Source organism: Sorghum bicolor, chromosome 1, assembly GCF_000003195.3.
Source record: "Sorghum bicolor cultivar BTx623 chromosome 1, Sorghum_bicolor_NCBIv3, whole genome shotgun sequence".
Classification (NCBI taxonomy): Eukaryota; Viridiplantae; Streptophyta; class Magnoliopsida; order Poales; family Poaceae; genus Sorghum; species Sorghum bicolor.
In genome coordinates, this window is record NC_012870.2 from 61,106,151 (window position 1) to 61,118,239 (window position 12,089).

Genomic DNA, 12,089 nt, shown 5'->3' on the forward strand with positions numbered 1-12,089 from the left:
AGCAAGAGCACATGAGAAGTGAACCGTGTTGACCAAGTTAAGATGACAATTCACCAAGTCAAGCAAAGGTGCAAGAGAACTTGGTGATTGGGCAATCAAGGATGATGGTGACACGTATCGAGATCATGGAAGAAGCATAGCGGATACGCTTCTCCATACGGTTTGGTGATTTAGGCCTCAAAACCACCAATGGATGGTTTTTGGGTTTGTAACATAAAACTCGGTTGGAGTTCTAGTGGGAACAGGAGGTGGCACAAGGCGTCATTTGCGTCGAGGCGAAGCAAAATTGTGAAGAGTCTGTGGTCATTGGATACTTGGATCTCAAGCTAGACCATTATGCCCTTGGGTTAATGGTTCAGCTAAAATATCTAGGGACATGTTAGGGGTTGTCTAATAGCTCTATAAATAAAAAGATAGTCTGCTCCTAACCAGCCATCTCTTCAGTATTTTTATTTCTAGAGTCCTTAGGTTGTAGTTGCTTCACTATGGGTTTAAAGAAATTTATTATTGGGGAATACATGACTAGTGATGAAGGTGCGTGAGTGGGGTGGCAAGGTAGCAAACCATGAGTCATAGAGAACCACCGGTGTGCAGTTGGGTAGGATACAATATAAAATATATGAGCCAGTTTAGCACTAGAGATATGAAAAGTGTGGATGGCGGTGTGTCAGAGGCAATAGAGAATAAAAAGGCTTCTTGACGATAGACAAAGGAGAATGAAAAAATAAAGCAGAATGAAAAGCTTCTCAACGTTATGCTACTCATGAAGTCCTGATCGACTACTGAAAAAATAAAGCAGAATGAAAAACTTTCTTCACGTTAGACAAAAAAGTCTCAAGCGCAAGCACCACACAATCATTCATCATCCACAACAAGAGTCCCCTAGACAATCGCACTCCAATCCTGATAATATATATACGTGCTTCAGCTTAACATATTGTCATATTCTACATCCACGTGGGAAGTGGGATCCAGGTGATCTTAAACGGATCTGAGTTGAAAAGGCAACCTAGTTTGAATATAACTTAATACAATAGTAGGTAATTTCAAGGAGAGCCAAAGTTGATAAGTTTAGGAGTAAATATAAATTAAATATTTTTACACCTTAATATAACATTAGTTGTATGCATAATATATCTTTCTGTTCTCAAAATATAGTATTTTTATAATTTTAAAACTAAAATAATATGTATATATCACATATACCATGATTACATACATATAAGATTAGTTGATTTTTGGAACAACTAGTTAGGAATATAATAGTAGTACTTTAGGTCTGTTTAGATCCATAACATCTATTAGCAACTTCAAATATGGTAATGAAACTAATAGTTAGCACCTCTCCAGCTAATACTCCCTCATACATGCTTCGTATTAACTACGTCGTAATTTGGTGTGTTGTGATTAGCAACTAGACCATCCATCGGCCACGAATCATCACAAAGAACATGCGAATTATACATCTGGAAAGAACAATAAAATAATTAGTTTAGAGTACTAGTGCATGCAGCAACACGGACTGTCCTAATAATGCAGCCTGCCTCCTAAAATGGCCAAATTGAAGGCATATAAATCGAGGGAGTAATTAGCATGTCAAATGGCCAAATTGAAGGCATATAAATCGAGGGAGTAATTAGCATGTCAGTTTTAGCTACTAATTTTTAGTGCTAATGAATCCAAATCATCTCTTTATATGTTGCATGAAGAACGTGAAAGAAACATATTATTTGAGTAACTAAAACTATGGTAATATTTATGTGGTCTTAGAGGGTGTTTGGTTGGAGTTGTTAAAGTTCAATAGGTACTCACTACTGGATTTGCCTTCTTTGCCGAGAGTCGGAAACCCTCGGCAAAGGCCCAAAAGCCCTCGGCAAAGACTTTGCCGAGGGCCAGAAACGCCCTCGGCAAAGCCCACGGCGCCGTCGAAGAACGTCAATGTTAACGTCGTCTTTGCCGAGAGCCAGCCAGCCAGGCTCTCGGCAAAGACTTTTTTATTTTTTTTAGAACCAGTCTTTGCCGAAAGCCTAGATGGCAGGCTCTCGGCAAAGGGGGTCTTTGCCGAGAGCCTGGCTGGCTGGCTCTCGGCAAAGACTTTTTATTATTTTTTTAAAAAAATCTTTGCCGAGAGCCAACTTTCCAGGCTCTCGGCAAAGCTGGAAATTTTATATATATATATATATATATATATATATATATCACAAATCCACATGTCTATATCACAATCCACATATATATCACACATGAAACATATCGAAGTCCACAGATATCACAAATCCACATAGATATGACAAATCTAACATAAAGTTCAACATAAACCAAAAGTTCATAACATAAACCACAAGTCCACATGAATATCACTGCTCGAAGTCGCTAGCGCCTCATCCCTAGTGCTGTGACTCCGACCCGTCGTCGCCGTGGCCTCCGTCGTGTCCCGAGCCCCCATCTGGCCAAGCCGACCAGGGTGAGTGCCCCCAGGGTGTGGAGAGCTCGCACCTGCCCAAGGTGCTCCGAGTCCCCTCCGATAGGTCCTGCTCTGCAAAACAAGAAAAACAACACTATAAGTACAAAATTTCGGCAGAACCTCCCCTGCACGGGGAGGTTTCCAAAACCTGAAAAAAGCCGGCTCGATGGCCGACAACACATATATGGCACGAAGGCCACAGATCCACATTTCACATATGGGCGTCAAATGAAATGAAATCAAATCGAATCAATGGGCTAATTGTTGGTGAAACGTCAACTTCTGCAGAATGCCATACACTACGAAAGTGTATGGAGCTACTATCTACGCTACTCTACTTGTTGCTGAGCCGATGCAACTTTGAAAATAAAATTGGCTGTTCGAAAAGGAAAACAAACCAAACTCTGAAAAGCAGACCAAATCGAATACCATTATTATTAGCTGATCTGACAGGTTCAGTATAGTCCTTGTTCGTGTGGAAAATATTAAAGCTGTTCACACATCACAGAAGCTCAGAAGAAACCAGCATAGCTATGTGCGTGTAGCTGCTCTCCAGATCCAGCAGCAAGGATTATTATTCAGGAGTGTCTATGGACTAAATCATGCTAGGTGCATTGTACTACTAACCAGTATCGTACTAAATGATCCGGACAGAAAGAATAGTTGCTAATTGATTGATCAAGACTTGATCACTTGACCGAACTGGAGGCAAAAACATACAAATTATTATTAGCTGATCTGACAGGTTCAGAACTTAAAACATGATGAGATTGCTGACCCGTGAAATGACCATCAGAAGCAGTGTAGAGCATGCTCATATATACTAGAAGCAGATCAGACTAACAAATTCCCAACTCAAAGAACATCACCCCCAATCCCATGTTGTGCACACTACTGCAGTACATATATGCTAAATAATAGTATAAACCAACAGCTAGCAAGCAGAGATGAACATGTATCCACTCCACCACGGTACTCCTGATATGCAAGTACTATTCAATAACTTAGTAGTTCTTTTACCAACAAAAAAGCATTTTGCAGGGCTTGCGCCCCATAATCAGAACATATAGATAGATGCATTTGCAATCAAGCATTAGCCATGAAAAATAATTCTTTGTCAGTTTGCTACACACATTTTGAATGGTTTGGGTTCAGACTGCTTTTTTTTAGAGTTTTATTCAGTACACCGAGACAGCACATTACTGTCATTCTTCTAGTATCTAGTATTTGGTACAAACTTACCGGCTAGAGGCTTGGCGCGAGATGATTCCACGGCGACGCCAGGGACTAGTGTGCTGTCATCAAGCTCGAACCCTAGCAGATCCAAGTCCAGCCGCGTACCTCCTCCCCAGTGACTCCACCTCCTCTCTCACAGCTGCACACCAGAAGGCCTCATCAATGGCTTAATAATCAAGGCTAATCGCTGAGAAAAAGGCAAATCGAACTACTGACCGGAGAAGGGGAGCTGCACGAACGCCCACTTGTCGCCGAAGAGGTTCTCGGGGAGCGTGGTGGGGAACGGGTTGTCGAGCGCGAGCAGCGGGCGGGTGCCGGCCTGGAACTCCGGGTGGCGGCTGTACACCACCTCGTACCGCTCCTCCAGCCACAGCAGCAGCGACACGCACCGCCCGCTCAGCAGCAGCTCGATCCGGTCGGGGCTCAGCAGCAGCTCGTAGGTTGCGTAGGCAAAGCGGCGGCCGTGCGGGTGCGGGGACGCGGCGGCCGTGCGGGGTGAGGCGGCGGCGGAGTGCGGGGCATGGGGAGGGGCGGGCCAGGGGCAGGGGCTGTGTGGGCCAGTGGCGCCGGATCTGGTCAGCGGCGGCGGCGGATGGGGTGCGGCGGCGGCGGTGGCGGATGGGGTGCGGCGGCGGCGGCGCGCAGGCGTGTGTGTGCGTATGTGCGATAGGGTTCGGCGAGTGGGTTGGGCCGGGTGCAGATAAGGAAGTTTTTTTTTTTTAAAATATCCTTTGCCGAGCGCCGCGTAGGAAGGCTCTCGGCAAAGAAAGGAGCCTGATTTTTCTGAACACAGCCTTTGCCGAGAGCAACACAGGCTGGCTCTCGGCAAAGAACTATTTCCGAGAGCCAGACGGACGTGCTCTCGGCAAAGAACTGTTAAGTTTTTATTTCTTTATAATTTTAGAGCTGAGTTTTTTTTTATGTCTTTGTGATGTAATTTATAAATATATTTTAAAATTTAGCATTAATTTGACTTTTTTCTATATTTAACTAATTAATTTTATTTCTTTAAATTTTTTCACAAAATTCAAATATGAATTGCAGGTACATAGAATATTGGAACTCAGTGATTCGAAAAATGATAGTCAAGATATTTGGTGTATGTTGAGACCGTATCCACAACCACACATGAAATCTCAACCCTATAGCTGACGCAACATGTCGAGGAATGTGAGGAAAAAGCGATTAATAATTATATAAATTCTAAATGAAGTCCAAAAATCACCAAACTTGACGACGTGTCATGTTATCGCATGTGGAGACTGTGGTAAAAAATTCATAAGGTTTCGAGTAAGTTGCGACACTGGATGTCTAAAACCTAAACATGTGTGCATGTGATCACATTTGATCACATGCGGAGATGTTTAGGTTTTAGACATCTAGTGTCGCAACTTGCTCGAAACCTTATGAATTTTTTACCACAGCCTCCACATGCGATAACATGACACGTCGTCAAGTTTCGTGATTTTTGGACTTCATTTGCAATTTATATATTTAAAAATCACTTCTACGACACATGGATGGTCATGTTTTGTATACAAGAAATTTAAACTTTTGGATGAGTTTATGGATACAACATCAAAATGCACTCTTGAACATGAACATCATTTTTTGAATGATTATATTTTATTATTTCATGCTCCTACAGTTCAAATTTACTTTTTCGAGAAAAATACAAAGAAAATAATTTAATTGATAAAATATAGCAAAATGTTACAAAAAGCTCCCAAATTTGAACATGTGCTTATATACAATATGCAAGGGTTACAGAAAAAGTTTGGGTCCAAAACTCAAAAAAAATCTTTCTTCTTTGCCGAGGGCCATTTCTGGCTGTCGGCAAAGGGACTCTTTGCCGAGAGCCTAACGGCGTGGCTCTCGGCAAAGGTGACGATAACGGATGTCTTTTCCTGGCGCGGCTCCTTTGCCGAGAGCCTATCTTTGCCGAGCGCTAGACTCTCGGCAAAGCTGGCCTTTGCCGAGGGCCTGGCTTTGCCGAGAGCTAAGCCGTTGGTAAAGGCTCTTTGCCGAGGGTTCTATTTGGCTGTCGGCAAAGGCAGTCTTTGCCGAGAGCTAGCTCTCGGCAAAGCTGGGCCCTCGGCAAAGCTCCCGTTTCCTGTAGTGACTGTAGCATTTTCGTTTTATTTGACAATTGTTGTCCAATCATAGATTAATTATGCTCAAAAGACTAGTCTCGCAAATTAATCTCTAGCCATGTTTTTAGTTTTATCAATAGTCTAGATTTAGTACTTCATGTCCAAATATTTGATGTGACGTGCGGTAAATTTTATCGCCCGTAATTAAACAAGCCCTTACATAACTGTGTATTTATTCCAAAAATACTACCGGTACACTTGGTTGGTTGTTTGAGTTGGTCACATCAATCTTATCCTACTTGCAAACCACCAGCATGGATAAGAGCCACAAAAGCTAGAGCCTGCTGACCCCACTAGATCCATAACACTATCCACACAAGATTTCCCTCCACCAGAGCCAGGGGCACATCAATTCTGAGGTTGGGTCATGGTTTCGTGATGCCCATTGGACAACAAAGGGGGATTGCGACTATTTGTTATCATCACGAATTCATTACTTTGTCACATCAGGCATCAACGGATATTTCGTGCCCCTCCAAAGGTTTATTTTCAGCATGCATGTTTAGGTGTTTTTGTGATTGGCAAAGATAAAGTTGGCTACAAGGCTCATATCAAGATCAGGTGAGTCCCATGACTGCAGCTGCACTGTCATACAAGGCACTAATTGTAATAGGTTGCCTTAGCTTTTCCAAGTGGTTCTTGCTACTGATGCACATGGTGTCATTGCGAGAGCAAAGGCTAACCAAAGTGCCGTACCGGACACATTCTTATTGCTTCCAAAATAAAGTTTAGTTCTTTCAGAATGATTATTGCAATCGAAAATAGAGAATGTTTATTGCAATTTACAAACAGTAATAGAGCATGAAACTAAAATTGTGCCTTTAATTCATTACTGGCAGAAAGTCGTACAAACAGGCAATCTGAGATGGTACTACTTCAACTGTAACTTTTTAAATAATAACTAATCTTGGTTCATAACTTTTGGAAACAAATGGTACAGCACTAGTATGCATGTATCATTTATATGTTATTAGAACACAACTAATTAACATGTCACATTATTTCCTATCCCTTATAGTCAGACTACACACTTGTATAAAACTTACCAGTGTGACTTTTCTTTCTGTCCTCATCCATGCTGCTAGTGTTGTTTTCCATCCCTCTGCTAATTAAAGTATAAAATGAACACGAACTCTCTTTGTCCTGTGACTCCTAATTAAGACCAGAGAGACTTCTCCTCCCTTCTTTCTATCTACAACAAAAAACTGTTGTTTCTTTTTTTTTTTCATTGTCCTGTGTAAAAACTCTGCCATCCCATTGGACCTTAAGAAGATATCGAACCAATCAATGACTATTGAGGGTCCAAGGATGCTTTATCTCCCTTTTCCTTCCAATTACATGATTGTGGATATGCTGTTTCCACCAGGCACAGCTGATGCAAATGGACTTTCTGGGAGGAGTTCGATCTGATTGCTGCAATTAGGAATGTGTTATTATCCACTAAAATATTACACAGATGATATACGATAGGACCAACGCTAGCGTGCAATGCAATGTTTGTTTGATTGTGTTTACTAGTAAATAATAATGGGGTACCTCTCTTTATCATCGTAGTTGTTGCTTGCCTGCGTTTGGGGAGGTTGGCTCGTGGAGACCATTTCCAAGGAATCGGACGTCATGAGGGGATGGTCCATCAGCTGGTCGACATCGTCTTTAGAATCTGATTAGCGATCAAAAAATTGGAAAAAGGAAAAGGAGACTTAACCTTACGGTTAAAGATGGAATTCTAAGGTGAAAAATGATGGCATTGCGGACCTGATGCCGGGAGGCAATTGAGGGGATTCACGCCATCGTCCCCAATGCTGCAATCGAAGTAGGCATACTGCTGTGGCAAAGAGTCAAGCCTGACTGCCCCTGCGAAGCGCTTTCTCTCGATCTCGATCATCCTCTCCCTCTTCTCTGCCAATTGCTTTCTCACCATCCTGCTTGAAGGCTCGTATTCATCTAGAGCGAGCAAAATAAGTAGTCGGTGTCAGTGGTTGCGGATCATCGTAAAATGTAGAGAGTAAGGGTATTTAGCCATTACCTGAATAAAAGTCCGGATGATCATCAATCTCAACGAAACGGGTAGGGTAGTACTGCATCGGCTTCATCTTGTCCACGCACGTCCTGGGATAGCTGGAACTTCTATTAGGTTTGCACACACAAAAGCATGGTATATCGAAAAATAAAAAAGCTAGAAAAATCAGATACATTGTTGATTACCGTTCGATGCACTTGGATTTCTCTCTATAGGGTTTAACAAGGACCCTTGATCCACAGATGAAATGTGGGTTGCGCCTCATGAGTATGGTGCTAACCGTCTCCGGATTCTGGAAGCTCACAAAGCCAAACATACGCCTCTCCTGGCACGGGATCCTCACGTCGCGCACCGGACCATACTGCCTGCAGATCATCGAGTGCAGAAATGCACACACATTATTGACAAAATTCGAATAATGTGTAATTAAGAACTTGATGAACATCAGAGTTGGAAGCTTGGAATCGAACAGTACAGTATGTGTACCCGAAGTAAGTGGCGACGTCTTCCTCGATGAAGGTGCTCTCGGCGGGGAATGTGAGGTATATCTGGTGCGAGCTGGCTGGGACGGAGCCCATGTCACCTCCTCCTCCTCTCTCGCCCCTGAACTCCGTGTACCTGGCGGCGTCCTCGGCCAGAACCACCGAGTGCTGCCCATGCGGCCTGGAGGACGTGTACATTGTATTTATATTTGCTTGTGTCCAATGATTATTACAGTAGTGTACAATACATTGCTCTAATAAATAAACTGATGAATGTTAATTCGTTGCATGTATGTGTATATATATTATTACCTTTCGATGATACTGATCTTGCTGAGTCGGGAGAGCAGCCTGGTGAGGCTGAAGCCGGCCTTTCCATGGCGCTGGCTCTCGGTGAGGTAGCCCTCGGCCTGGAGGCCTTTGCCGTACCTCTCGCCGTAGAGCGTGGGCAGCGACGCGATGGACAGCGGCTGGCCGTGCCGCGAGTTGAGCAGCTCGATGATCTCCAGCTCCAGCTTCTCTAGCGCGCCGGGCGTGGTGCCACCGCCGCCGCCGCCGCCGCCGCTGTGGTGGCCGTCGTCGCCGAACCCATCGGCGGCGGAGTACACCTGATGGTGGTGGTGCGAGTAGTGGCAGTTCTGGCCGTTCTTGCACATGCCCTTGATGAAGTAGTGGCAGGGGCGCCGCGTCGACAGGCCGTTGGCGCGCCTGGCAGCGGCTCTCGGCGGCAGGCCCCCGCCGGCGCCAGCGCCGCCGCCATTGTGGAACGCGTCCTCGGCGGCGGCATAGTAGTACCCACCAGCGGCGGCGGCGGCGGCGTAGTTGTGCTGGTGGTCGTCGACGAGGCCGTTGTGGTTCTGCTGCTGCTGCTGCGGCAGCAACGCGTAGTGGCTCTCGGCAGCGGCGTCCACGAGCGAGAAGTCCTCCGCCGCCGCCGCCTGCGCCTTGGGCACGGGCGCCGCGTGCTCTGGCCAGTAGTGGAAGGCGCCGAAGGCTGCGGCTGTGGCCGCCGGGGCGAAGTGGTGGCGCGCGCCGGTAGCGGCAGCGGCAGCGGCCGGGTGGTACCCGGCGGCGGCGGCGGCCCTGTGCGCGGCGGCGGCGCCCATCTGTTGGTGGTGGTGGTGGTGGTGGTGGTGGTGCGCGGAGCAGCGCGCGTAGATGGCGGCGAGCGTGGCCTTGGCGTCGCTGATCTTGGCGTGCACCACGGCGTCGCTGCCGTAGGCGAGCTGCACCATCTCGTCGTCGTCGGGCTCCCGGAGGAGGATGCAGCCGAGGATCTTGCCGGCGTTCTGCGGCTCCATCTGCTTCACCCGCAGGAACGCCAGCTTGTGCAGCTCCGAAATGTCCATCGCCGGCCGCCAATCTCTTTAGCAGTAGCTTCGCATCGATCGATGGAATAATGGATCGATCGACCACTCCCAACAACAACAACGATACAATCTGTTCTCGCAAGGAAGGAAACAGGAGGAAAACGAGGGAGGCCTCCGCTCCTTATAAACAAGCACGAGGAGCTGGGAGAGGAGAGGAGCGGCGCACGAGGAGGCCGGAGACGAGCGGTTCGCAGGCGACGGACGCCTTTTGCTGAGTCCTCTCGCTCCCTGCCGATCGAGCAGTGTGTAACTAGCAGGAGATCGGATCACTACCAGCGGCGGCGGCAGCGACGCGGAGCGCGTCGTTTGGATCTTCGATGACTGCTGGCCACTTCCACGACTCCCTTCCGCACCACGCATGCACCGAGAGATTAGCGGAGGCGGTTGCTCTCCTTTCTTTTCTTTTCTTCTTTTCCCTACCATATATATATATATAGTAATTGTTATGTTAATTAATCCAGCTGAGCGGTTGTTCAAAGGGAATGGAAATATCCCGGATTATCTGTGTGTATGTACATATGCCGGCAGCCCGGGATGCATGGGCGATACAGCCGAACCGAACGTAGTGTTCAAAATTTATTCTTAAATATAATGTATTCTGAGGATAAAATCTAATTAAATTTGTGTTGAATATTTTTCATTTATCAACCAATTATTATTAATTACATTGATAATAAAATCTGATTAAAAAATAAAATGAGAGTATATGTGTCTTTCTGATTCTCTTTTAGTTTGTCTTAAAATTTTTAAAATATATTATATTATATGACAAATAAAATATATTATATGATATGATAAAAGGAGTACAGTTCTACTTTTGGCCAAGCCCAACCAGGAGGTGGCGGCACGTGATCTTTGAGTTTTTTTTTTAACTTGCCGCATGATGATGATTCAACTTCTTTCTGCCAAGGGGCACGCATCACGCATGCTTTGAATTTTTCTTTTATTTTACATTGTCAGTGGTTAATTATATTATCTTGCGTCTCCAGAAAATGAAAAACAAGGAAAAACTGATGCTCTGAAATGAAAACAATATAATTTAATTTTACAATTCGGGAGAAAAAAGGAAGTTGTTCATCCAGCTTGTGCAAATACCTCATGTGTCACCTTCCAAAAAAATAACCTCAATTCGAATTGTATGAGCAGGGAGAAGGATAGGTTTACAGTGGGCATGGAGTGAAATGAGTCAAAAAATTTTGGGTCCAAACAAAGCAATTGGTGCTGGGTAAAAAAAAATGTTTTTCTAAAAATATAAGTGGAACTAAGGGCCTATTTGATATCATAAGCAAAACCCTATGGATATTATAGCCCTTAAAATGAAGAGGCTAAAGTTTAGCCTCTTGGGCTATTTGGATATAGAGAGGTTAAAAGGTGATCTTTGTATCTCCACAACACCCCTCTTTAGCCTACCTTAAAGGGCGGCCCTCCTCTTTGATCCCCAAGAGCTAAAAGGAGAAGGCTAATCTTTAGCCTCTTGATCCAAACAGGTCTTAAATAAATAAATAAATGAATGAATAATACTCTTTTTGTTCTAAATTATAAGTCATTTTAACTTTTTTTATTCGTCCTTTTTGCTATGTATTTGGACATATTCTTATATCTAAATGCATAGTAAAATAGATACTAAAAAAGTCAAAGTCTTATAATTTAGAATAGATGAAATAGAAACTATTGCTTCTAAAATTTCTTTGTTTGCACTTAGTGCTGGTTAGTTGTTCGGAATCTTAATAAATAAATTAGTAAAAATAGGAAAACTACATAAACACAATTTTCTCTTCTAAAACAATTTTGTTTTGAAAAACCAGCATACTAATTCGCCATGGTTTGGTTCTCCTTCATTCTTGTCATGTTTACTCAAGGAGATGGTCTCCGCTAATAGCACATGGTTGGATGACTACTCATTAATTTTAAATAAATAATGAACATTGGATAATTACATGGTAATTAGTCACAAATATAGTCTCAACATGTGGATGAAAGATGAGTAAATAAAAAAAGTAAAGATGAAAATAGACATTTGTTATACCATAAGAATAAATCCGTGAGCGATCAATGAATTAGAGTTAGTGGTGGCCAGTGTTAGAGTAATTGGGCCAAAGCCCATTACTTACTAACAAACCTCAAAGGCCCACTGTTAGTGTTAGGTGCAAAAGTGATTAGTACCAAATGGATTAATCACTAAGAGGGCAATCAACTTAAATAGTGAGCTTTGGGATGCTCCAATAGACAAGTTGAGGAGGAGAACCTGGGAGCCACACACGCGCGCCGCCGCCGAGCTGCCAACTCCCAACCACCCTGTCCAGGTTCATTCCCTCGGACAGGGTAATGGGTGGATCCGACAGGGGCGCGCCTATATAAAGGCCC

The 12,089-nt window shown here is 44.3% G+C and overlaps 2 protein-coding genes across 5 annotated transcripts; both read right to left on the bottom strand.

Moving 5' to 3' along the window:
• LOC8063192 lies at positions 2,212–6,307 on the bottom strand. The gene is made up of 4 exons (XM_002467594.2): positions 6,291–6,307; positions 3,917–4,590; positions 3,707–3,839; positions 2,212–2,536 (listed from the first exon to the last, which is right to left on the bottom strand). The coding sequence occupies exons 1-3, from the start codon at positions 6,305–6,307 to the stop codon at positions 3,766–3,768; spliced, it is 765 nt and encodes a 254-aa protein (XP_002467639.2). The 3' UTR covers positions 2,212–2,536; positions 3,707–3,765.
• Positions 6,649–10,131, bottom strand: LOC110431810 (zinc finger CCCH domain-containing protein 54-like). Of its 4 annotated transcripts, none has more exons than XM_021451439.1 (7): positions 8,668–10,131; positions 8,360–8,536; positions 8,059–8,238; positions 7,880–7,962; positions 7,609–7,797; positions 7,390–7,490; positions 6,649–7,266 (listed from the first exon to the last, which is right to left on the bottom strand). In XM_021451439.1, the coding sequence occupies exons 1-6, from the start codon at positions 9,702–9,704 to the stop codon at positions 7,399–7,401; spliced, it is 1,758 nt and encodes a 585-aa protein (XP_021307114.1). In that variant the 5' UTR covers positions 9,705–10,131; the 3' UTR covers positions 6,649–7,266; positions 7,390–7,398. The 4 variants fall into 4 exon arrangements, with proteins under 4 accessions (XP_021307114.1, XP_021307113.1, XP_021307112.1 ...); XM_021451438.1 differs by having other exon boundaries at positions 7,880–7,971; XM_021451437.1 differs by having other exon boundaries at positions 7,390–7,513; positions 8,668–10,128.

Excerpts from the sequence above, each read along its gene's own strand:
- LOC8063192 (XM_002467594.2), bottom strand. Across the intron at positions 3,840-3,916 it reads CGTGCAGCTCCCCTTCTCCG|CTGTGAGAGAGGAGGTGGAG; the intron begins GTCAGTAGTTCG and ends TCTGGTGTGCAG.
- LOC110431810 (XM_021451436.1), bottom strand. The coding sequence starts at position 9,704 with ATGGACATTTCGGAGCTGCACAAGCTGGCGTTCCTGCGGGTGAAGCAG. Across the intron at positions 8,239-8,359 it reads GACGTCGCCACTTACTTCGG|GCAGTATGGTCCGGTGCGCG; the intron begins GTACACATACTG and ends GATGATCTGCAG. Across the intron at positions 7,514-7,608 it reads CAATTGCCTCCCGGCATCAG|ATTCTAAAGACGATGTCGAC; the intron begins GTCCGCAATGCC and ends ATCGCTAATCAG.